The 26,848-nt window shown below is 36.0% G+C and overlaps 1 protein-coding gene across 1 annotated transcript in view; it reads right to left on the bottom strand.

The window, feature by feature from the left end:
* The window catches only part of LOC126764384 (uncharacterized), a 108,411-nt gene extending 93,875 nt beyond the window's left edge, over nucleotides 1-14,536 (bottom strand). The window contains exon 1 of the mRNA XM_050482083.1: nucleotides 14,281-14,536. Within this exon, the coding sequence (XP_050338040.1) occupies nucleotides 14,281-14,536 (256 nt within the window). The remainder of the gene's footprint in view (nucleotides 1-14,280) is intronic.
* Between the last annotated feature and the right edge of the window lie 12,312 nt (nucleotides 14,537-26,848).

The raw sequence follows: 26,848 nt of genomic DNA, 5'->3' as shown, positions 1-26,848 counted from the left end.
ATTGTGTGAGTTAAATTATCTGCTAATGCACTTGCGCTTAATTTGTTTGGTTTTTACTATTTGTATCTTTTAAGACATTTGATAGTTAGTCTATCGTGGTTATTTAAAACAGATCGTCGACCGATCGATGTTTTCGTACTGATATTTCACGACAATTAGCAATGTTTTTCACTGACCCAAACGAAATCTCAGCTAAATTTGCAACTTGCCGATATGAGAGCCCTTCATTCAACCATTGAAGCACAGCCTTCTTAATAGAGTTAGCAATTTTCTCAATTTTTCTAACAAAAAAAAACCGCCAGAAAAATATTGAGAAATTGTACTGTTATACTTCCGCAAAAAAACTCAACTAGTGTACCTATTTGAATGCATATATATTAGGGTGTGTCATTCTGAGGCAACATTTTTTTTTCAACTGAAAAAAAGGCTAAAAACTTTCGAAAATGTGAAAAAGAAAGTCACTCAAAAGATGAGCTCTTAACATTAATATTAAGAGGTGCCTCTTTCAAATTTTCTGTTTTCCATATAAATAACATGGAAAAAAAATAATTTTTTGTGTGGTGGTTATTGTGCGGAGGTTATTATATGTGCACGCGATAGCTGCCAGTAGGGATGGTAAACTCGATTCCGATTCTACTCGAGAATCTCAATTTTTCTCGTAAAATAATCGATTTTTCGGAATCGATCTTCAGTAGTCGAAGTCGATTAAGAATCGATTCTTGACATTCGAATATCGATTTTGTAACTATGCGATACAAAACCGGGTGACTTTGTATCGCATAGTTACCGTTATCACAATGAAAATAAAGAGCGTATTTTTGTCATAACAATGTATCTTTGTGCCTAAAATAGATAAATTTGACCGAGAACTTGGCCTAAGTCCTATATAACTAATATCCGGATTTACGAACGTTTGGCTGACTTTACTCTATATGACTGGTTTTACACCTTAAATTATTTCCCTGCCTTTGATTCTTGCAAGTTGCAAGAGTATAAAAAGTTCGGTTGCACCCAAACATAGGCCTTCCTTACTTGTTTGCATTTTTTTATATATTAGCTGGTTTCGCGCCCGTTTTGTTGATTTATTTTAACCACTTAATATACATACATATTAGGGAGATTCAAAAAAAAATGTTTTTTTTTCGTTTAGTACTCCGAAAAATATGTTCCTAAACACCTCTAAGGAAGCCTCTCCAAGTATGAGTTCTTAATTGTAACGGGAAGGTCCTCCTACATACAGTTTTTTATTTTTTCTTATTATCAGATAGAAAAATTTATATCTCGCTTCCAACTACTTGAAAAAATATCTTGTTCCTTAAATTTTGTAGGAAATTTAATGCTCTACAAAAAAGGTCTCCACGATTTTTTCGTAAACCCAACCGTTTAAAAGATATGTATTAACAGTTAAACTTTGATTATTTTTGGAAAAATTTTTTATTTCGTATGAATTTCATAACTCTATGAAAAAAATCATTATGAATGATGAAACTCATAGGGTTTTGGAGAGGCTTTCTTAGAGGTGTCTAGGAACCTATTTTTCAGAGTACCAAACGAAAAAAAAAATTTTATTTTTATCCACCTTAATATGCATTGATGTTTGACGATGAATATCTCGTAAACGCTTAACTTAATCGAAAAATCATAAGGGAACATTTTTATAGAGCAGTAAATTGCCTACAAAAGTATCGGTTTCATCATTCATAATAATTTTTTTTCATTGAATTATAAAATTCATAAGAAATAAAAAAGTTTCCCAAAAATAATCAAACTTTAACTGTTAATATCTTTTAAACGGTTGGGTTTACGAAAAAATCGTGGAGACCTTTTTTGTAGAGCATTCAATTTCCTACAAAATCTAAGAAAGATATTTTTTCAAGTAGTTGGAAGCGAGATATTAATTTTTCTACCTGATTAATAAAAAATAGAAAACTGTATGTAGGAGGACTTTCCCGTTACAATTAAGAACTCAACCGTTTAAAAGATATTAACAGTTAAACTTTGATTATTTTTGGAAAAATTTTTTATTTCGTATGAATTTTATAACTCAATGAAAAAAATCATTATGAATGATGAAACTCATAGGTTTTTGGAGAGGCTTTCTTAGAGGTGTCTCGGAACCTATTTTTCCGAGTACCAAACGAAAAAAAAAATTTTTTTTTAGAATAACCCTAATACATATGTATGTGCGCATTCTTTGGTGCTTTTGTGTACTTTCGTTACTTTCAATATTTCTTGTTAGACAATTTATTCTCTTTTGTATTGTTTCACTTTTTCACCATTTGGTGGGTTCTTCTCTTTAGGTGCCTGTCTAAGAGGCACGAATAAATATTTGTTTATTGCTTTTTGATGATGCTTTTTAATTATGCTCTTTTTCAAAAATTAAAGATTTGAAAATTTGTGTAAGTTAATTCAAGCAACAATTTATTTTCGGGCTAGACTTCAATATAAGTAATTAACACAATTTCAGGCAATTAAGACTTTTAATAAATAATTTTTTTTAAGGTATCCATAGAAGTATACAACAACAGCGATCGGATTACTTAGTCGCAAGAATTATAGCCCTTACAGATGACAGCGCTAATTTGCATTAGCGGGCTTAATTTATAGCCCTGACAGACGAGTAAAATTAATGCGCCTTAAGCAACGCTAATGCGCATTGAAATTTTATGGTGACAGACGGCAGACTTGTGCATTTGGATAGCTGATAGTGAAACTTGTTTATTTATTAAAACAAAAAGTGAAATGAAAGTGTGTGAAAAAGTGAGGAATATTGGAAAAATGGATAGCAAACTGTGCGTTGTTTATTTTCTGCCATCTAAAAATATTAAAATTTGTTTTTGTTAATATACTTGCACATAATTTAATTAGCAATATAAAAACTGTTTTCCTCTGAAGCTGTAAATACAAACAAGTCGGCAGATTTTAAGCGACATCTGTCAAACAATAGCAAAAATCTGTAATTTTTAACCAATGTTGCCTACTAAATTCAGCCAAATGCACGAACTTCTTGTGCATTACAAACTTGCATTCACATGGGTCAAATGCGCAAATAAATGTAACTTAAGCCCGCTAATGCATATTAGCGCTGTCGTTTGTCAGGGCTATTACACTTACTTGCGCATTTGACGCATGTTAATGCAAATTTGTAATGCACAAGAATTTCGTGCATTCGGCTGAATTTACCAAATTTGAGTAGGCAACACTGCTCAAAAAATGCCGATTTTTGCTATTTCTTGACAGATGTCGCTTGAAGCCTGCTGCCGCCTTTGCGTTTACAGCATCAAAGGTAAGCAGTTTTATGTTGCTAATTAAATTATGTGCGAGTATATTAAAAATTTTTTTAATATTTTTAGATGGCAGAAAATAAACAACGCACAGTTTGCTATCCATTTTTCCAATAATCTTAACTTTTTCGCACACTTTTTTCGCATTAAAATCAATTATTGCTTTTAATTTCACTCTATTATCTTTGAACGTAGTTAATAATAAACGAATTTTTCCGTTAAATTTGTACTGATTTTGCAAAAATACCAAAATTTTTGTTAATAATTTCTCGTTTTCATTTTTGTTTCCCTTTTTTTTAATAAAGAAACAAATTTCACAATCAGCCGTCTACATGCACAAGTCTGCCGTCTGTCACCATAAAATTTCAATGCGTATTAGCGTTGCTTAATGCGTATTTATTTTGCTAGTCTGTCAGGGCTATTAGAAAACAAATTTGCGTTGAAACACGTACATATATCAGTGATCTGCAGTGAATGAGTTATAGCCCTGACAGACGACAGCGCTAATATGCATTAGCGGGCTTAATTTACATTTACTTGCGCATTTGATCCATGTTAATGCAAGTTAGTAATGCACAAAAATTTCGTACATTTAGCTGAATTTACTAAATTTGAGTAGGCAACACTGCCCAAAAATGGCTAGTTTCTGCTTTTGCGTTGCTTAAAGGGCATTAATTTTGCTTGTCTGTCAGGGTTATTAAACAAAACTTTGAGCCACTTGCGAAAAATTGAGTATGAAGCAAGCAAATTATTCACGGAATGAGTACAAGTGTGATTACTGCTCACTTACTATTATGAGAGGGAGAGTTTTGGCTTGTGAGCTGCTTAGCTTGTATCAGTGATCTGCAGTGAATGAGTTAAACACAACTTTGAGCCACTTGCGAAAAATTGAGTATGAAGCAAGCAAATTATTCACGGAATGAGTATAAGTGTGAATACTGCTCACTTAAAATTATGAGAGAGAGAGTTTTGGCTTGTGAGCTGATTAGGTTGTATGAAGCATATATTCACAAATGTTTGGTTATGAGCTCACAATACTTATGAATGTTTGCTTTGGATTCTCTGACAGTTATGCATACAAAACACTTGTGAATATACGAAGAAGTTCAATTGTGCGCAAGCCACTTGAGCCAGAGAACTTAAAAGTATAGAGAAGGTGCAGGTTCGACTGCGAACATTTGATAGATTCAGATCAAGGAATTCGCCGCATTTTTTAACATTGTAGGTCGGAATTCGCTTCGCAATTTTAACATTTTTTACAATTCTCTCACATATTCTAACCGAGAATATGAAGAGACAGAAATATTTGTATTTACGGCATATGATGACATGGCATATACGCCGAAGCAGAGAATAGGAAGAGACAGAAATACACTCTCAACGAAGAATTTCGTTTTGCTTTTCGTTTATATTTTATTTCATTTTGAACAGCGAAAAATGTGTACAAAACACACCTCTCACACAGAGAACATAAACAAATTTTTTATGTTCTTGTCTCACATGCACAAGAATATGAAGAGACATAAATATACTATGTATGCGTGCTCCTTATGATGCTCCCAACAACAGCATTGTGATATTTTCATGCTTCAATTTTTTTTCAACTTGTGAATCGCAATGTATGTAAATATGTATGCTTTTGCGTTTTGCTGTCGTCAATTCAATATTGACATGTAAACATAATTATGATATGAGTATATTTTGTATGAATGCATGCATAGTAATATTTATAGTCAATTTGGACTTGCATATTTAATAATTTTCTTTGATTTTTACATAATATATTATTCTAATAAATATTTTTGTATTATATTAACTAATAGAAATTAAATTTATCACAACAATATATACATATGTATGTATATATGCATGTATGTACATCTTCTATCATATTAATCTTATGTCTCTGCACATGCTCATATCATAATCTTATTATGTATGTATACGCATGTGCGCATTCAGAAATTCAAATCATGATTTTATCACTTATCAATATAATGTATTACATGCGCGCGCATTGATCTGTATGTTCGTACATTCATATATACTTATATGTACATATATTTGTATACATTGCCGAACAAATAATGCACAAGTATACAAACATACATATGCGTACACATGTGAATATGTCACCAACAATAAATTGAAGCATTGTTCTACAAAAACAACAACTGTCTAAATAGCAGAAGCATCACAAGCCAATATGGCAGCCGAATTGGCGAAGCCCAAATGTAGTAAATTTTACAACAAAAATGATTTCATTCATAAACGCAGGCGCATATGCCACAAGCGACCTCCCTTCATTCATAAAAACAGACGCCGTAACATCTCCCCGAGCATGCCTTTGCCAACAAGCGCCTTTTCGCGAGGATGGCAAAAGCTAAAAATCATAAATTGAACAACTTTCTGATGCTTCTTCACAGAAAGAAGTGACAAAAGTGGCAACATAGCCGTTATCGATTTACAATATTTGTCTAAAATATTTTTCCGTGACTCGCAAAAATCTGCGTCGATATGTATGCACGCACATACATCTTCATACATATTTACGCTGGTTTGTAGGCGGAACCGTACAGCGGCAAGGGAAGCGGTGACAATTGGCGGCCATTCGTTTATTTTTTTCGGCACAGCTTGGATTTTCTATCATCACACAAGTGCTGAACACAATGAGCGCGACAGACTGCAAGCGACATTTGTCAAATATTAGAATACACACGTTCTTAGGGACACATTTATTGAGGCAGCTTCACAACTATATAACTGTGTCCATAAGAACGTGTGTATTCGCGCTCAATGTGGTCAGCACTTGACTATTTGACAAAACGCCAGTTTCGGCCATTGGTTGACCACAGAGATGCGAACGATGCCTGCGACACTTGCTATTATGATGTATGTACATATGTATGTGGCTCGCATTTGCTTTCGTAAACATACAGACAAATGTGCCAAAGAAATAATATACATACATATGTATGTATGTATGTATATGCCATAGAAATTCTATTGGTACAAATATGGAAATGATAACGAAATAATGCGAATATGCATATTTCATGAAGGTCATTAATTTTTTTAAGAAATGAAAGGAATGAATGGAAGTGTTCATATGAGCACATTTAAGTTCATTTTATAATAGACGAAATTAATATAATTTTTGAAATAATAATTTATTTAAAATTATTTTTTATTTAATTTTATCACATACAATTTTTACAATTTTTCGGAAAACAATGGTTCCTATAACACAAAGTAATCACCCATATGTGACAATGGTTCATATAATACAATATAAGCATGCATATGTCACTCAGAGAATGTTTTTTTACAATCTCTGTGTGACTGTATATTTTGTATATTTTTCTACAAGGCAATTCTCTTTATTTATTCTCAGTCATTTTACATATATATCTGCCACTGCACGTGCTCAATTCTGCTAAATAGCCAGAGCACGGCGAATTCCTTCATCTGATTCTATCAGCTCTGTTAGCCGCGCAATCGAACCATCATACAGATTTCGATTTGCACCTTCTCTATACTTTTAAGTTCTCTGCTTGAGCCTTTAGAGCCGTAACGCTATGAACCAAAGGCTAAAAAATCCATTACGAAAGTACTAAGAGTTACTATTATATTGTATAACAACAAGGATTTTGTAACTGGTTCTAATAATGACTAGATATAATGAATTAAAAAACGGGGTTTTCATATTTTGTATTAATTTTCTCTATTATTAAAAAAAGCACATATACATACTTACATTCATGTTATCACTTATAATACTACATTTTATTTTATAAAATGATAATTCAGTTCCTTTCAATGGAATTAAAATTAAAAATAAAAATCACGTCAGTTTAATGGTATAAAAATTACATGAATTATTAACAAAAAACAAAATAACACACTTCAGTTCATTTCGGTAAGAAATAAAAATACTAAACATAAAATTTACTTCAAGATTTATGTACATACATAAGATTTAACTCCAAAGATACATATATACTACTAGCTGTTACCCTGTGCGTTTAGCAACACCTAAATCGATTAAAACTCTTAAGGGTTTTTACTTTGAGTTTTATTTATTGTTGTAAAACTGTTACTTATTTATAAAACATTTATTAAACATATTGGTAAACACATTTTTGGTTTTTCCACCTGGCGCGTAAATGAATAAGCACCTTGGTGTTCCCACTCTCGAGCAATTGGCCGTGGGAGAAGCACGGTTCTTCCAAATTGACGCCGCACACTTGAAACGTTTGGCCTTGCGATTTGTTGATGGTCATCGCAAAGGCAAGACGTACTGGGAACTGCAAGCGCTTCAATTCAAACGGCATGCCCGTTGGAATCATGGGAATGCGTGGTAAGAGTACAACTTCACCTGCTGCCTTGCCATTTAGTATTGTTGCTTCAATCAAATTTGGCCACAATTTTTGACTGAAAGTCTTGTGCCATTACACAAAGTCGGTGGCTTCAGATTTCGTAGAAGTATAATGGGTGAACCGACTTTCAGGACCAAACGATGCGGTGGCAGACCCGGGGGATCCAAAGAATTCAAGAATTCACTTGGATGATTGACTTCTTCATCTTGATTTAAAACGCTATCAATCGATGTATATGTTGTAGCTTCTCCTGGCAGTTTTTTTTTAATGGCAAAATTGATTTCGTTGACGTGTACATTTTTCGGTGCCAATATTGCGCGTTCACTTAAATAATCGTGGCGTTGATAGTGTTGAACAATATTCGGAAATACACTTTCAATCAATTCTTCTTTCGATTGTAAAAGTGTACAAAAGTTTTTCGGAAATGTGATCAAACCGGTATCATCGATTCTATTTTGCCTTTGCCAATGTCCAACAACTGCTTCGAAAACGCCGCTGCGGATCGATCATTTTGCAATTGGACTCGCATGTTGATGGTAAGAGTCAGCCTTTGAACATGCCTCCACAAAACTGACGATTTTAAACATGCGTTTATTTCGTCGGCAGGAGTTGATCGAGGAATGACTGACAAAGTTGCCGAAAATCGCCGGATAATAAGACTAATGCTCCGCCAAAAAGTTGTTGCTTTTGGCGTAAATCTTGCATTGTTCTATTGAATGCTTCTAATGACTTTTTGTTAGCCATTGGGCACTCATCCCATAGAACTATTCCAGCTCCTCGCAAAACTTTTGCCATTGTTGAATTCCTCGATATGTTGCACGTTGGTGTTTCAACAACTTGGATGTTCAACGGTAATTTCAACGCAGAATGTGCTGTTCGGCCGCCATCAAGTAGAGTAGCAGCGATGCCTGACGAAGCAATTGCCAGCGCAATTTTCTGCTGTGACCGTATAGTAGCAAGAATCAAAGAGATCAGAAACGTTTTCCCTGTACCACCGGGCGCATCCAGAAAGTAGAATCCACCGGCGTTATTGTCAACCGCTCGTATAATCTTATCATAAGCATTTTTCTGCTGAATATTCAATTTGGTAATGTTAGCTTGTATGAAAGCACGCAATTCATTGCAATCGTATTGTTGTTCACGTTGAAGCTCATGGTCAAGCATATCAATCGCTGAACGATTGGGCGCAGTTATGCCAAGTTGCGCTAATGCCTTATTCGCAATTGTAAGGCACAGATCTTCAACCAATATCAAAGCATCATTATACATTTGTAATGTATATAGCAAGTCTGCGTGCGATGCTCGATTACGCGCCAAAATTAATAAGTCCTCGGTCATGCAGTATTTGTACTTATTCCACAGTTCTTGCGGATTTGACGGGAGGCATGTAGATATTATTATGGCGAATAGTACGCGTATTTTTGTATTGTTTTGGATGAGATGTGAGTGATGCGTCATGAAGTGCGGTGTCCCAATGCATATCATCTTCTAACAAATGCAATCGCGGACATGCTTCACGATACGTCGCACACAACTGACCGTTTCAAATCATCAAATGATCTTGGTCCGCGCACGTTGACTAATAGCAGACGCAAATAGAAACATTCGGCGTTGTTCGGATGAATGGTGTAAATGTGTCTTATGGCATCGGGTTTACGGACATTTGGATAACCGTCAACACGCTCCCCTTGCGCTCGTTGAAATGTTTTCGATGATGGATTCCAAGTGAAATATTGTGGTATTTCGGAATATAGCAATGTTCTTGCAAATTCATCGTTTTCACACAACTCGAAAAAGGTAATTAGTGTTTTCCCCTGTGGTCGTGCTAGAGTATGCATATTTGAAGTACATAAATAAAAATTGAAAAATTAACCTAAAACTACATCTTAAACTATGTATTTTACCCACACACGCATATGCAATAAGACCCACCAACAGTGTATTTGCAAACCGCATGGAAGCACTTACGAAACAATAACAATTTCATGAGAATTTGTATAGGCGGGATGTATTATTTTTTTTTTTGTTTTTTGCAAAACGTGCAATGATACACACCTTAACTTTCTTATGTGCACCCTCCAAACAGACCCCAATCACCCCTGAAAATTTCATTGAAATCGGGCAAGCCGTCTAGGAGGAGTATGCGAACAGGAAGTTTTGCCACTTAATTTTATATATGTATGTATATAGATAAGTATGTGGCTCCGAAATATACATATCCTTAGATTGAGGTATTGCACAAAATTACTTTTCAATATCATTGCATATTTTTGTTTTTAACGTTTCTAAGGTCTTATTGTCATATTAATTTGCCTTAAATATAGAATTCAGGAATATTATATTATCTACGGTTTTGGGTGCAAGGAGAGGGATTTCGGATTATCAGTTATGAAATTGCCTGTCAAGGAAAATACACGTTCAGACTCCGCACTACCTGCAGGTATATATATGCAGAAATGCTTCACAGCTTCAATATCGACATCTCTCTTAGCGTTTGCTGGATGATATAAAAATAGTGCTAATTTGTGGTAAGAAAGCCATATACTGTCGATATATGTTGATATGTTACGTTTAAAGCTGACTATTGCTGGAACTTCTGTATGAACTGCTTCGCATATCGTTCTTAATCGAAAAATTGAAGGAAGTACAAAACATATTGACACAAAATTACACCCCTGTAATTTGTTAGACATTGTGTATTGGCACAATTCTACCAAAGAGTTGACGATATTTATATTAATCTCTAACAAACGACTTTGTTGATTATTTTCTGTTAAAATACTATCGATATTCGGCCAATTGTCCGAAATGGACTTAAGCATTACCAAGTAAGAGTTCCATTGCGTGGGACAGTGACTTTTCAATGATGTTTGCAATGCATGTTGGAGATTAGATTTTTTGAAATGTTTTACGAGGCTTTTGCAAGAACCAATTAAAGGTTTTAAATCATTTGTACTCTCAAATGCAGCGTTTGCTACGTTAGAGAATAAATGATTAGAACGAGAATCAATTTCGTGTAGTTTTGTAATGCGCTTTTGATATTACTTCCTCTATCAGTCACAAATATAATTGATTCGAGGTTACAAGTATCAAACTGAGAAAATATGTTGAGTAATTTGTTCTTAATATTTATATCTGTTGATTTCTCGAAATCCATAGACTTGATACCCAAAACTATGTTTTTAAATTGGAACCGTCGCAAAAATGAAGCGTTGCATATAATTTTCTTCTCCTCATCTATTTTATAGGTCCTCTGCAAGATAGTAGTTGCATTTGGAATAAGGTCATGTACTACTCGTATATATTAACATTTTCACCGTATTTCGATCCAGTTTTAATAAAAAATTCTGCTAATTTTTTAAACCCAGATCCTTCAACAGCAGTAAAAGGGCGGCAATCTTCTAGTACCCATTGTGAACAGACATTGACAGCGCATTCCTTGTCTTCTTGGCTTACATTTCTTATAACCACTTCCTGTTCAGAAGTGTTAGCGAAGCATTTGTGACGCATCAAATTACTCATTTGCTTGCCATTAAACTTCGCAAACCCTTCCAATGTACTTCCATCGCTTTGTTTTATTTCAGCAGAAACGCTCCAAACTGCACTTTTATCTCGTTTCTGTGTTAATTGATAATTACCATTATCAATGTTCTCAATTATTCTATTTTGATCAGTCATGATTTTTTAAGCCTTTGTACTCCGCACTACTTTAGACGTTGGCTATCAGCTACTCAGCTCCACTTTATAGCAGAAAAAAATATTAATAAATCCTCGTATAACTTATTTTAATTTTAGAACTAAGTAACGTTATTTTCACAAGATGATATTTACCAAACAATTTTTTACTAAGACTCACTTTTCCGATTTTCTCACTCTTAGATCTGTGTACTGTTCAAAGCTTCAAACCAAATTGAACTCGCAACTAGGTTTAAGAAAATAATTGAATAAAAGGATAAGAAATTTTTTGTAGCCATTACAATCGCGCGTTTCGTTCCTTCTAAAACCCCTCAGCCAGAGAACTTAAAAGTACAGAGAAGGTGCAGGTTCGACTGCGAACATTTGATAGATTCAAATCAAGGAATTCGCCGCATTTGTTAACATTGTAGGTCGGAATTCGCCTCGCAATTTTAACATTTTTTACAATTCTCTCACATATTCTAACCGAGAATATGAAGAGACAGAAATATATGTATTTACGGCATATGATGACCTGGCATATATGCCGAAGCAGAGAATAGGAAGAGACAGACATACACTCCCAACGAAGAATTTGGTTTTGCTTCTCGTTTTTCGGTTGATGATCTGTTTTAAGATCAAACTCCCTTCCGTATAAATAAGGTCTATAATATCTTACTGCCCACACTATCGCTAAAAACTCTTTTTCTATAGTTGAGTAGTTTTTTTCGTGACTGTTTAATGTTCTCGAAGCGTATGAAATTGGATGCTCATCTTGAGTGAGTACTGCGCCAATAGCAAAGTTACTAGCATCAGTTATTAGTTTAAATCTTTTGTTAAAAACTAAAAGCTTCCTAGAAAAGATTTTATTTGTTTTTGCGAAGTGGGTAACTTTAATTTTCGTATGGCTTCCACCTTATTAGGGTTTGGCTTTATCCCTTCAGGGGTTAATAAATGACCTAGAAAATCTGTTTCTTTTTTTAGAAAAATGCATTTATCTAGTCTTACTTTCAATTTCGCTTGTTGTAGTTTTTGAAATATTTTCTTCATATTTTCAATGTGTTCTGACAAAGAGGTACTAAAGATGAGAATGTCGTCTAAATAGACAACGCATATTTTATTTATGAAATCTCAGAGAACTGAATTAATGAGACGTTGGAATGTCGATGGAGCATTTTTGAGGCCAAATGGCATCCTCAAGAACTCATAGTGCCCTAACGGAGTAGAAAATGCAGTTTTTTTTCTGTCATTTTCATCCACCACTATTTGGTGAAAACCTTTAGCAAGATCAATTGAAGAAAAATATTGGTCTCTTCCCAATTTATCCATGATACCATCGATGTTGGGTATCGGGAATTTATCACTAACTGTAATTTCGTTCAACTTTCGGTAATCGATCACGATACGCCATTTCTTTTTTCCAGATTTATCTGCTTTTTTGGGAACTACCCACAAAGGACTGTTGTAAGCTGAATTGCTTTCTCTAATAATGTTATGCTCTATCATTTCCTTTATTTGCTTCTGAATTTCCAACTCGTGGACTTGTGGATATCTATATATTTTCGAATATATAGGTTTATCATCTGTCGTAATAATTGTATGTTTAATTTCGTGTGTAAAAGAAAGTTTGTCTCCTTCTTTAAAAAAACAGTTCATTATACTCTTGCAATAATTTTTTTATTAATTGGCTTTCTTCGGAATTCAAATGAGATAAATCTAAGTTTTCCATGTCACTGAATTCGATTGCGCAAATTTCCTGCTTTTTATACGGACTAAAATTTTCAAAATGTATTTTATTTCCTAATATATTAATAAATCTATTCTCTACATCAATCTTAGCTTTAAGAGGAATGAGAAAATTTTGACCTATTATAGCTTCATACTTTTTGCTATCAAAATCAATTACCTTCCACGATGAGGTACCTGAAGTATTAAATTCATCAGGTATGGGAGTAATTATTCTGTGCGTTACTTGATTGATACCATTTATTGTCCTGTACCAAAGAGGTGTAAAAAGCTTTTGTTTAGGAAAATATTTATCTAAAATGTTTGGTTTAATTAAACTTGTATCTGAACCTGTATCAATGAGGCATATAATTTCATGACCGTCAATTGTTACAGTTATTAAGGGCAATTTGCAGGTGGAGGCATTTTGGTAAAATTTACATCCTCCTCTACATTACCTACCTCCATCGGCTGATAACTCGACTCGGCCCGACTAGGTCTACCACTTTGAGTATCAACACTCATGTGTGAATTAGACTTGGATGATAATTATTATATCTACTCGTATTATTATAGTTGGAAACTTGATTACTTTGTTCTCTAATAGTTTGGTTCGGATAGCGTCTACTCTGGACTGAGTTCTGCTGGTTATAGCTACTATAGCTATTGTTGGCTTGAGTAATTTGATTATTTCTCCCTTTAATATTATTTAACTTACCAGTTTCGAAAGTCCTTTGATTATATTGTTTCCTGTGATTGTAGGAAATAGCTCTCTTCTCGTCTAATAACCTATATTTTGAGAAGCTATTATACATTTCGAGTAGAGTAGCACTTTCGTTCAAATGAGTACGATAACTTCCGTCAATTTTTTTCAATTAAAATATCCCTAAGATCCCTATCTACATTTATGGGCATATATATTGAGGGTTTTGCCTCGTCAAATTCATATAGTTCATTAAGCCTATAACTGGAGTCCAAAAAGAAATCAAAAAGTTCTCTTAAATTACTAACCTTAATATTTCTGCATCGATTGAAGATTTGCGTGTAGGTTTCCTCCGGTTGGTACCTCTGTTTTAAACGCTGCTTTACCTCCGTCCAGTTGCTGTTGTATGCCAGTTGTTGGTTGCATCTTCCTGCTTCGCCGATTAATTTTTCGTTTACAACGATTTGTGTGACGAACTCCTCCAAATGGGACTTGTTGTTACATAAGTAAAAACCTCTTTCGACGGCGTTGATAAAAGCGAGTAAATTGTCACCCTTTGACCCGCTGAATGGCTTTAAGTGACGAAAGTGACTTATAACCTTGTCGTCACTAAGAACGAGCTGCTGCGACTGCTGGTTGTGTAGCTGTTGGCTGTGTATCTGCTCTTGTTGTTGTTGCATTTGGTGCTGCAACTGTACCTGTTGCTGCTGCATGTTACTAATTACCTCCTCTTGTCTTCTAATGATTTGGGCAAGCTGCTCTGAGTCCATGATATCCCGGTTTTTGTCAAATTGCTTTTGTCGACTGTTCATGACTTATTTTCTCGATTATTTAATTAGTTAATTTAATTTTTCTTTTCAATTTTAAATGTTATTTTCTAAAACGCACTATACGTAAATAGTTTAACCAATTTTTTATATTTTTAAATTGTTTTTTAATCGCCACAATTTGGTTTAACCAAATTTTTATTTATTTTTACACACCACAACAATCGAAAGTATTTTTTTTTGTTTGTTTACTGTTTGCGAAATTTTAACGAGTTTTATACTCTAAAGTTTTTTTTTTTTTTTTTTTTTTTAACTGTTTTTATTCACCACAATTTGTTTTAACCAAATTTTTATTAAACGCACACAACAATCGAAAGTTACTGTTTGCGAAATTTTAAAGAATTTTATACTCTATAATTCGAGTATATAATCCGGTTTGTAAGTTAGCGAAAAACTTTGTAACACTCGAATTGTCGAATTGTCGAATTGCCGAAAAAATAAACATATATGTTTTTTATAAAAACTCTTTTATTTATGGTATTCCAACTTTAGTATGGAAAATACACAAAATAATTTTATTTGTTTTAAGTTCGCTTTGTCTTAAGACAAAGTTCCGTCGACTGCGCCAGAAATGAAATGGTCTGAATTAAAAGCTTAAGCTTTGACGTCCTTCTTTATTCAACCGAATCTTAAGACTAACTTGCTTTACATTTCTTATTACTTAGTTTACCTATTACTTATCCTAATGCTAACTGTACTAACATTCTTTATTAGTTCGCTTCTAATATTAAGATTAACTGTTTAATCATCCCATATTAGCTTGTTTACTCATATGTATATATTTATGTATATATATTTTATATATATATATGTATATAAATATATATTTATGTTTTAGTTAAGTTGGCGTTAGCATAACCGAAATACTCTCACTCTCTTATTTCACAACAAAGCTAATGTGGAACCCAATTCTAAGTTAGTACGATATTAAGCATTTACTATCTACATACATACTATTACTACATGTTTAGAGTGTAGGAATGTAACTCGCGCATTGATCTGTATGTTCGTACATTCATATATACTTATATGTACATATATTTGCATACATTGCCGAACAAATAATGCACAGGCATACAAACATACATATGCGTACACATGTGAATATGTCACCAACAATAAATTGAAGCATTGTTCTACAAAAACAACAATTGTCTAAATAGCAGAAGCATCACAAATATGACAGCCGAATTGGCGAAGCCCAAATGTAGTAAGTTTTACAACAAAAACGATTTCATTCATAAACGCAGGCGCAAATTCTACAAGCGACCTCAATTCATTCATAAAAACAGACGCCGTAACATCTCCCCGAGCATGCCTTTGCCAACAAGCGTCTTTTCGCGACGATGGCAAAAGCTAAAAATCATAAATTGAACAACTTTCTGAAGAAGAAGTGAAGTGAAAAGCATCTCACAGAAAGAAGTGACAAAAGTGGCAACATAGCCGTTGTCGATTTACAATATTTGTCTAAAATATTTTTCCGTGACTCGCAAAAATCTGCGTCGATATGTATGCACGCGCATACATCTTCATACATATTTACGCTGGTTTGTAGGCGAAGCTGTACAGCGGCAAGGGAAGTGGTGACAATTGGCGGCCATTCGTTTATTTTTTTCGGCACAACTTGGATTTTCTATCACCACACAAGTGCTGAACACAATGAGCGCGACAGACTGCAAGCGGCATTTGTTAAATATTAGAATACACACGTTTTTGGGACACATTTATTGAGGCAGCTTCACAACTATATAACTGTGTCCATAAGAACGTGTGTGTTTGGCTCGCATTTGCTTTCGTAAACATACAGACAAATGTGCCAAAGAAATAATATATGTACATATGCATGTGTCATAGAAATTCGATTGGTACAAATATGGAAATGATAACGAAATAATGCGAATATGCATATTTCATGAAGGTCATTAATTTTTTTTAAGAAATGGAAGGAATGAATGGAAGTGTTTATATGAGCACATTTAAGTTCATTTTATAATAGTCGAAATTAATATAATTTTTGAAATAATAATTTATTGAAAATTATTTTTTATTTAATTTTATAACATACAATTTTTACCATTTTTCGGAAAACAATGGTTCTTATAACACAAAGTAATCACGCATATGTGACAATGGTTCATACATATAATACAATATAGGCATGCAAGTTAATACCACCAGTTCACATTACATGAACATATTGTATTTCTGTTATAAATATGTAACCCATATGGTTTTTTGACTTCTAATTATTTTTTGATGGAAGTATTTTTATATATGACATTTTTAATTGTATTATTGCCTGAATACATTTCAGCAATTTTTTCTTTTACATTTAGGGTTTTCTCAAGTCGCATAAAGTTATAAGTTATAACGATTCGAAAACATAACATTGAGAATTGTAAATGTGTAAACTCATTTTTGTATGAAATCTAACAATATTTTTTTTTTTAAGCAAGTGTAAAAATTTATAATTTTACGATTTTACGATGCTTTACGATGGCTTGTGAGTACCCGAATTATTGAAATTATTTATTTAAAATATTAGTACCTCCTTTTATGGAGTATATTCTTTTCTTTTATTGCCGGTATTATCTTCGACTGGAGTCTTAGGATTTTCTAGTCCCAAGTATTTTAAATTTAGTATTTTTATATTCTATTTGGCTTTTCGCCATTCTTTTTTGTTTTATTATACCGGTAAAATCTTCGGCTGGCGTTGTTGAACTTTTTGTTCCACAATTTTAAAGTATTTTTTTATTTTTAGTATTGCCGGTACTTTCTTCGGCTGGTGCCTTAAGACTTTTTTGTTTAAAGTAATATAAATTTTGAATTTTTATATTTTGATTTACAAATATATATTTATATTTATTTTATATATTTTCCCATTAATTTTTTGTTTTATTTTGCCTGTATGAACTTCGGCTGGCGTTGTAGAACATTTTCGTTCTACAATATTTTGTATAATTCTTCTTTTTACTCTGCTGGTATGAATCTTCAGCTGGCGTTTTAGGACCTTTTTGTCCCAAAATATTTTTTTTTTGTTAATAAAATATTGCCGGAAAAATCTTCGGCAGGCACTTCAGGAGTCTCTGCTCCCAAAGAATTATATTTTTTTTTTATATATATTTGTGAGTTTCATGAAGCAAATTAATACTCACAATAAACAATTTTTATACTTAATTTAATTAATAAATACATATGTATAAGCCTTACTTACAACTAATTTTATTTTGCTGCTTCTACTGCTGCTGTTGTTACTGATGCTATTGCTGCTGTTGCTGCTGTTACTACTGTTGCGGCTATTGTTGCCTTTGCTGCTGCTGTTGCTTTTTAAGTCGAATTTTGGCGGTTGGTTGTGCATTGGTCGTCGTTGGCGGCCGTGTGCGAGGTTTAAATGAAATCAGTTTTGTGGTGAAATTTCTGATTTATAGAATTTTTTTCGTTATTTGTATTTATGTGGATAGTTTATAGATCCACGCACTTTCTTCTATTTTTTTGTACGGCGCATATTTTTATGAATGAAGACACTGATTTCTTCATTAATTCAAGTCTAAGAATACAATTTACATGTTTACCTCTTTCACCTAAGCGAACAGACTGCGCCGTATAGCGACAACTTTGCATTTTTTTTTGCTGTTCATGGGATCAGAGTCCCATACTTTTGAACACTGATTCTTATGTAAAGTTTAACGAGGAATCGAATGGGAAAGTCAATTTTGAAAAAAAGTTGGTGGAAAAGCACAAAAAATAGGACTTTTGGAAAAAAGTTGTTTTTTTTTTGGATTTTGAGCGACAACTTTGAATTTTTTTTGCTGTTCATGGGATCAGAGTCCCATATTTTTGAACACTGATTCTTATGTAAAATTGAACAAGGAATCGAATGAAAAAGTCAATTTTGAAAAAAAATTGGGGGAAAAGCACAAAAAACGGGATTTTCGGAAAAAAAATGTTTTTTTGGATTTTTGAAATCTTTTTGGATTTTGAAAATATTTTTATCAGAAAGCTGAGATTTACATTTTACATAAAATTGGATAACTGCAAAATTTTTTTCACTCAATTTTGAGGTCCTTAAAAAATAAAAGAAATTGTCATTTTTTTTTATCTCAATTTGAATTGCGCGCCAAAAAACAATGGAGCAACTTTGACCACTAAAAAGTTTACAGATGTTCTTATTTTGGTCTATATTATGATATTCTAAAGTTTCGTCAAAATCGGAGAACCACGGGTACAAAACCATATCGCCAATTGATGGAATGGCCCATATGTATATCATGCAAAAGGTCTGAGTTTCTTTTTCTTAAACCGTACTTAAAATAAAAATCGGTTTTTTAAGCTTAATTCGAGATTTTGGTGGTGTTTAACAAATTCCAAAATTGAGTTCTCGTTTTTCTCGACAAGACTAACAAAAAAAAAAATAACATCACTTCCTAGGTGTTGTTTTGTAGCACTTTGTAACCAATCAGACTAAACAAGATATTTTTCCCAAATGTGAAGAAAAATTATGGTATGTAGTATTTTTTAGGCTGGTGAACAGGCTGCCCCGCATTCTCATATAGTCATAATTATATAAATTTAACTTTCAAATTTTAAAAATTCAATAAAATAAAGCTTTTTACAATCAAAACTTTACCCCGGCTGCTGAGACATAGATTAAAAAAACTATCAAATCAATAAGCTTAATTGGAGAAAATTCCAGAAATACATTTGTTGATTCCAAAAGTTTAAACAAAAATCAATTATTCCACTAACAATGAATTTAAAGATCAAGAAGATGAACTTACGAAAAAAAATATTGGCAAACACTACCTTTTACAACCACCGTACCAGAATAATCCATCCAAGCAAAAAAAAACATACAACTCGCCCATGCATAGGTCCCAAAAAGGCATTCAGCTAACCCCAGAAGACGAAGGTTACAAAACCATTAACCATTCACTTGAGGCGATTTAAAAGTAATAAAAAAGAATCAGAGTGCCAAGACACAGTGATAGATCAATGCATTTAGACACAAGAACAAAAAAGCGTTAGAAAAAATAAACAAGAAAATACTTTAATTTTGATTGTATCAAAGTTAAAATACCTATACAATTCCAATAGTTCGGTTTATATAGTAGCTATATACTATAGTGAATAATTTCGTCGGAGCTTGTCTTAGACAATGCCTTATGCCAAATTTCGTGAAGCTATCTTATCAAATGAAAAAGTTTTCCTTGTAAGTACTTGATTCCGATCGTTCGGTTTGTACGCAATGTCTGATATCGGCGGTTCCGACAATGAGCATCTCAGAACAAAACTATAGAATAACATGAATAAAGTTTATTTATACGGCGTAGCACATTTGACAATTTACACGGATTATCAGTCATTAATATTTTATTATTCTGAAAAAAATCTGAATACAGAGCTAAAACTTTGGAAACATTTAACTAAATAATGTCGTGCCAAACTAATTTCTCGCTACCATATTAAGAAAACTACAAAACTATTCAGATAATTTAACAACAAGGCCATATTCCGACCAAAACTTTCGCCGTGACATTCAGCATCACACCAAGTATTTCTGCGGTAGAAAGAGAACGAGAAATGGGGTCTTACTCTTCGTATACGGCCTCACGGTGTGAGTTGCTTTGGTTTAGCAGGATTGAGAGCCGAGTACGGTAATCTTTGGCTGGCTGTTGTGATTACAATACGCCGTCTATCACACCGTGAATTCGCGTTCGTAGAACTGCTTTTTGGTATTGTCACATATTAAGCTGATGTGATGGAATTTAGACTTGCTGCGAATTGAGCCTATAGTTTCTTTCATCGGAGTGAAACTGGAGAAGCCTGCGACCAACTATAAATCTTACATCGAGTCCCGTCCATCACATTTACTGGGGTGCGGTGAAGTCGGCTTAATTTACATTAACTTGCGCATTTGACCCATGCTAATGCAAGATTGTAATGCACAAGAATTTCGTGCATTTATCCGAATTTACCAAATACCGATTTTTGCTATTTTTTGACAGATGTCGCTTGAAGTCTGCTGCCTCCTTTGCGTTTACAGCATCAGTAAGCATTTTTATGTTGCTAATTAAATTATGTGCAAGTATATTAACAAAAACAAATTTTAATATTTTTAGATGGCAGAAAATAAACGGCGCACAATTTGCAATCCATTTTTCCAATATTCTTAACTTTTTCGTACACTTTTTCCGCATTACAATCAATTATTGCTTTTAATTTCACTCTATTATCTTTTAACGTAGTTAATAATAAACGAATTTTTTCGTAAAATTTATATTGATTTTCCAAAAATACCAAAATTTCTATTAATAATTTTTTTTATTCATTTTTATTTCACTTTTTTTTTTTTAATAAATAAACAAATTTCACTATCAGCTGTCTAAATGCACAAGTCTGCCGTCTGTCACCATAAAATTACAATACGCATTACTGTTGCTTAAGACGCATTACTTTTGCTCGTCTGTCAGGGCTATAACTCATTCACTTCCATTCAAGGTTTGGTGCTAGATCGATTCCAAGTGTTTTGTGTCGGATTTGTGCTAGAGCTGGGCATTCACAGAGAGAGTGGAAAATTGTTTCCTTGTTCTCTGCTACTCCGCAGCCTCGTCGGATGTCGTTGTAGGGCATACCCATTTTGGACGCATGTTCCCCAAATGGCCAGTGCCCTCTTGTGGTAGCTGTTACTCTGTAGAAGTTTTTTCTTGACCTATTTAATAAGTCGTTGGTTCTTTTCCTGTCATATGTTGGCCATAATTGTAGTTATGACGCATTTTGTAATGTTTTCACCTGTTATTTGCAACCTGTTGAAATTGTCTATTGATCTCTCCTTTGATCGATCCTAGCGGGCTTAGTATTAGCTCCGCCTCGGATCAGTTGAGGAAAACTCCTGTCTTTGCCAACTCGTCTGCTTTTTCGTTACTGAAAATGTTCCTGTGGCCGGGAACTCAGATCAAGTCTAGTTGGAGCTTGTCTTTTATTGAGCTTAGTGCTCTCTTGCAGTTGTCAACTATGCTGGAATTAGTCATGGGTGAAGACAAGGCCAGGAGCGCCGCCTGGCTATCCGTAAATATTTATGTATATTCCCGTGGCTTTCAAATAGAACTTTGCAGGCTTTTTCTATGCCTAGTTCTTCTGCTCCGTCAGGATCGGGAAGGACCTCTCCAAGCCGTTCGATACCAAACGAGGTTTCAGACAAGGCGACTCCCTATCGTGCGACTTCTTCAACCTGCTCATGGAGAAAATAGTTCACGCTGCAAAACTAAATAGAGAATGTACCATCTTCTATAAGAGTGTACAGCTGCTGGCGTATGCCGACGATATTGATATCATCGGCCTCAACACCCGCGCCGTTAGTTCTGCTTTCTCTAGGCTGGACAAGGAAGCACAGAAAATGGGTCTGGCAGTGAACGAGGGCAAAACGAAATATCTCCTGTCATCAAACAAACAGTCGTCGCACTCGCGACTTGGCTCTCACGTCACTGTTGACAGTCATAACTTTGAAGTCGTAGATAATTTCGTCTATTTAGGAACCAGCATTAACACCACCAATAATGTCAGCCTGGAAATCCAACGCAGTATTGCTCTTGCCAACAGGTGCTACTTCGGACTGAGTAGGCAATTGAAAAGTAAAGTCCTCTCTTGACGAACAAAAGCCAAACTCTATAAGTCGCCCATAATTTTCGTCCTGCTATGTGGTGCAGAGGCTTGGACGATGACAGCAACCGATGAGTCGACGTTACGAGTTTTCGAGAGATAAGTTCTGCTAAATATTTATGGTCCTTTGTGCATTGGCCACGGCGAATATCGCATTGGATGAAACGATGAGCTGTATGAGATATATGACGACATTGACATAGTTCAGCGAATTAAAAGACAGCGGCTACGCTGGCTAGGTCATGTTGTCCGGATGGATGAAAACACTCCAGCTCTGAAAGTATTCGACGCAGTACCAGCCGGGGGAAGCAGAGGAAGAGGAAGACCTCCACTCCGTTGGAAGGACCAAGTGGAGAAGGACCTGGCTTCGCTTGGAATATCCAATTGGCGCCACGTAGCGAAAAGAGGAAACGACTGGCGCGCTGTTGTTAACTCGGCTATAATCGCGTAAGCGGTGTCTACGCCAATTAAGAAGAAGAAGAAGTTCCTCTGCTTGGAAGATGCTAGCCGATTTCGGTAGACGTATAGAGAGAGATATGCCTAGATCAGCGAGGAATATCCCCGTGCCTACTCCGCAGTCCATTTTGGAGCCGTCGGTATAGACTGAGGTGGTTACCTCCTCTCCTATTGAACCTATTCTCCATTCTCGTCTTGATGGTATCCTCACCTGGAAGTGTCTGTTTAAATCCAGCTTTAGGAGAATGTAGTCTGATTTACTAATGGTGAGCTTGTTTAGGATTACACTATGTCCGTAGTTCTGCTGATTCTAATCTCCCAATTCTTTTATTCTTATCGCCGCAATAGCTGCTGTTTTGTGAATAAAAATGTCCATTGGTAGTTGATGCAGGATCACATTGAGCGCATCAGTCGGACATGACCTGATTGCACCAGTAACACCCGCACATGCTGCTCTGTGTACACTATTGAATTTTTTAATGTTGTATTGTATGTTTAGCGCTGGCCACCATACCAGAGCTCCATATGTAAGTATAGGTCTTATGACAGCCGTATACTGATTATACTTGGTTTGAGGCCCCAATTCTTGTTGACGATTCTCTTACAAGTATAGTAGGCCATATATGCTATATTTATTTTACATATTTATTTTCCAGGACAGTTTGGTGTCAATCTCCACCCCCAAGTAGTTAACTGTGGGGGATAGAGTGAGTGTTGTACCGTTTAGTACCGGAAGTTTAAACTGAGGTATTTTGGTTCTGCTTGTGAACAGCATCAGTTCTGTTTTGTTCGGGTTAACTCCTAGTCCATTGTTTGTAGCCCATAGGTTTAACCTTCGGAGTGCTCTTTCCATAATCTCGCTGACTGTTGAAGGAAACGTGCCTGATACCAATAACACTACATCGTATGCATACGCTACTGCTTTCACTCCTCCACCGTTTAGTTGGAGTAGTATTTCGTTCAGCGCTACAACCCATAGAAGCGGAGAGAGGACCCCTCCTTGAGGCGTCCCTCTACTCACATAACTTGTTCGTGTTGCAGCGCCGTTTGAAGCTATAATCTTCCTACTCTCAAGCATCGATAGTATCCATCTGCACACAGTGTCATCTATGCCACCATGTGCCAGAGAATTAATTATAGCATTTACTTCTATGTTATTAAAGGCGCCCTCTATGTCTAGAAAAGCAGCCATGGTGTATTGTTTGTGGTGTAGTGATTTTTCAATTACACTTATCTTCTTGTAAACTTTGAACTGTACCGTCCGTTGACCAAGTCTCTAGCTGTCCTTCACCGTTATCGTATAAAGTATTTTCATTATAAAATACGATTGCAGCTTTGCAGTCCTCATTCTTTATATATCTGCTTAAATTATCGACTATTATATAATGGAGTCATGTGTAGAAGTTCACGCAAGTGAGGAAAGTTCTCTGATCGCCATTCACTTGGGAGTGGCCAGAAACGATTCTTTTACATACGGCTCAAGCAGCTCACAACTTCCGGTCTTTTACCAAGTATCCTCTGGGTAGCCTAAGAACATCCGTTCGAAGGCGAGCTAAAGTGAGAAGGCTAAACATCCCCTACATAGGGCTGTGCGCTGGGTTTGGGACCCGCTACGTAAAAAAACTATACCAATGCGAAACTACCAACAGCCTCAAATGAGAAACCCCCCTTTTTATGACGACCATGGCAAACGAAATAAGGATTACGATATTAAGGCATGCATCTGGAATGTCCGGTCCTTTAATTGGGAAGGTGCCGCTACCCAGTTGGTTGATGTCCTTGTGAAAATAAAGGCTGACATCACCGCCGTCCAAGAAGTGCGATGGACGAGAAAAGAACACAGACGAGTAGGTCCTTGTGGCATTTACTACAGTGGCCATATAAAGGAGCGCAAGTTTGGTGTTGGATTCGTGGTGGGAGAGAGACTCCGTCGCCGAGTACTATCATTCACTCCGGTGAGTGAAAGTCTAGCCACAATCCGCATCAAAGCGAGGTTCTTCAACATATCGCTGATTTGCGCCCACGCCCCGACGGAAGAGAAGAATGATGTGACCAAAGATGCCTTTTATGAATGCTTGGAGCGACTTTAACGCCAGGGTGGGCAAAGAAGGTATCTACGGCACTACGGTCGGTAAATTCAGCTTCCACTAGGAAACATCCCCTTGAGCCTGACCGACTTCGCCGGGGCTCGAAATATGGTTATCTGTAGCAATAGATTCCAGCATAAGAAGATTCATCAAGCTACCTGGCTGTCTCCGGATCGAAAAACTACCAAACAGATCGGTCATGTTGTGATCTCCAGTGTTCTAGACGTGTGTACGCTGCTCCGAGGTCCTAACACCGACTCGGACCACTATCTTGTTGCAGCTAAGATTCGCACCCGCCTCTGTGCAGCAAAAAACGCACGCCAACAACCACAAGGAAGGTTCGGCGTCGAGAAACTGCAATCACAACTGACAGCCGAACGGTTTTCTACCCGGCTTGCACTGTTGCTCTCTGAGAGCACTCGTCAACAACTCGGTATAAGGGAACTATGGGACGGCATTTCAAACTCCTTACGTAAAGCTGCAACCGAAACCATTGGTTTTTGGAAAGTGCAAAAGAACAGCTGGTACGACGAAAAGTGCCGTTTCGCAGCGGAGAGAAAACAGACTGCCTGCCTCGCAACGTTACGATCGACCACAACACGTGCGGGATGAGATAGATACCGAGAGTTGAAGAGGGAAGCGAGGCGCATTTGCAGACAGAAAAAGAAAGAGGCCGATATGCGTGAGTACGAAGAGTTTGATGTCGGTGATCTAGTCAGCGACGCCCAGAACATACTTAAATTATGGTAAAATATGGTCGGAGGAAGCATGCCCAACGATTGGAATTTAAGTGTGCTATGCCCAATCCATAAAAAAGGAGACCCCACAATCTGCGCCAACTACCGCGCGATTAGCCTACTCAACATCGCATATAAGGTACTATCGAGCGTATTGTGTGAAAGATTAAAGCCCACCGTCAACAAACTGATTGGACCTTATGAGTGTGGCTTTAGACCTGGAAAATCAACAACCGACCAAATATTCACCATGCGCCAAATCTTGGAAAAGACCCGTGAAAGAAGAATCGACACACACAACCTTTTTGTTGATTTAAAAGCTGCTGTCGACAGCACGAAAAGGAGCTGCCTTTATGCCGCCGTGTCTGAATTTGCTATCCCCGCAAAACTAATACGGCTGTGTAAGCTGACGTTGAGCAACACCAAAAGCTCCGTCAGAATCGGAAAGGACCTCTCCGAGCCGTTCGATACCAAACGAGGTTTCAGATAAGGCCATTCCCTATCGTGCGACTTCTTCAACCTGCTCTGGAGAAAATAGTTCGAGCTGCAAAACTAAATAGAGAAGGTACTATCTTCTATAAGAGTGTACAGCTGCTGACGTATGACGATGATATTGATGACGCAGGATAACTCTTGCCAAGAGATGCTACTTCGGACTGCGTAAGCAATTGAGAATCAAGGCCTCTCTCGACAAAGAAAAACCAAACTCTAGAAGTCACTCATAATTCCCGTCCTGCTATATGGTGCAGAGGCTTGAACGATGTCAATAACGGATGAGTCGACGTTGCGAGTTTTCGAGAGAAAAGTACTGCGAAAGATTTATGGTCCTTTGCGCGTTGGCCACGGTGAATATCGCATTCGATGAAACGATGAGCTGTACGAGATATATGACGACATTCCGATAGTTCAGCGAATTAAAGACAACGGCTACGCTGGCTAGGTCATGTTGTCCGGATGGACGAAAACACTCCAGCTCTGAAAGTATTCGACGCTGTACCCACCGGGGGAAGCAGAGGAAGAGGAAGACCTCCACTCCGTTGGAAGAACCAGGTGGAGAATGACCTGGCTACGCTTGGAATATCCAATTGGCGCCACGTAGCGAAAAGAAGAAACGACTGGCCTGCTGTTGTTAACTCGGCTATAATCGCGTAAGCGGTGTCTACGCCAATTAAGAAGAAGAAGATATAATCTTTACCTCTTATGTAGGTTATATCGGGTGATTTTTTTGAGGTTAGGATTTTCATGCATTAGTATTTGACAGATCACGTGGGATTTCAGACATGGTGTCAAAGAGAAAGATGCTCAGTATGCTTTGACAT

This window comes from Bactrocera neohumeralis, unplaced genomic scaffold (assembly GCF_024586455.1).
Source record: "Bactrocera neohumeralis isolate Rockhampton unplaced genomic scaffold, APGP_CSIRO_Bneo_wtdbg2-racon-allhic-juicebox.fasta_v2 cluster09, whole genome shotgun sequence".
Classification (NCBI taxonomy): domain Eukaryota; kingdom Metazoa; phylum Arthropoda; class Insecta; order Diptera; family Tephritidae; genus Bactrocera; species Bactrocera neohumeralis.
The sequence above is the reverse complement of the archived record's forward strand: the minus strand, read 5'-3'. Positions and strand labels throughout refer to the sequence as shown.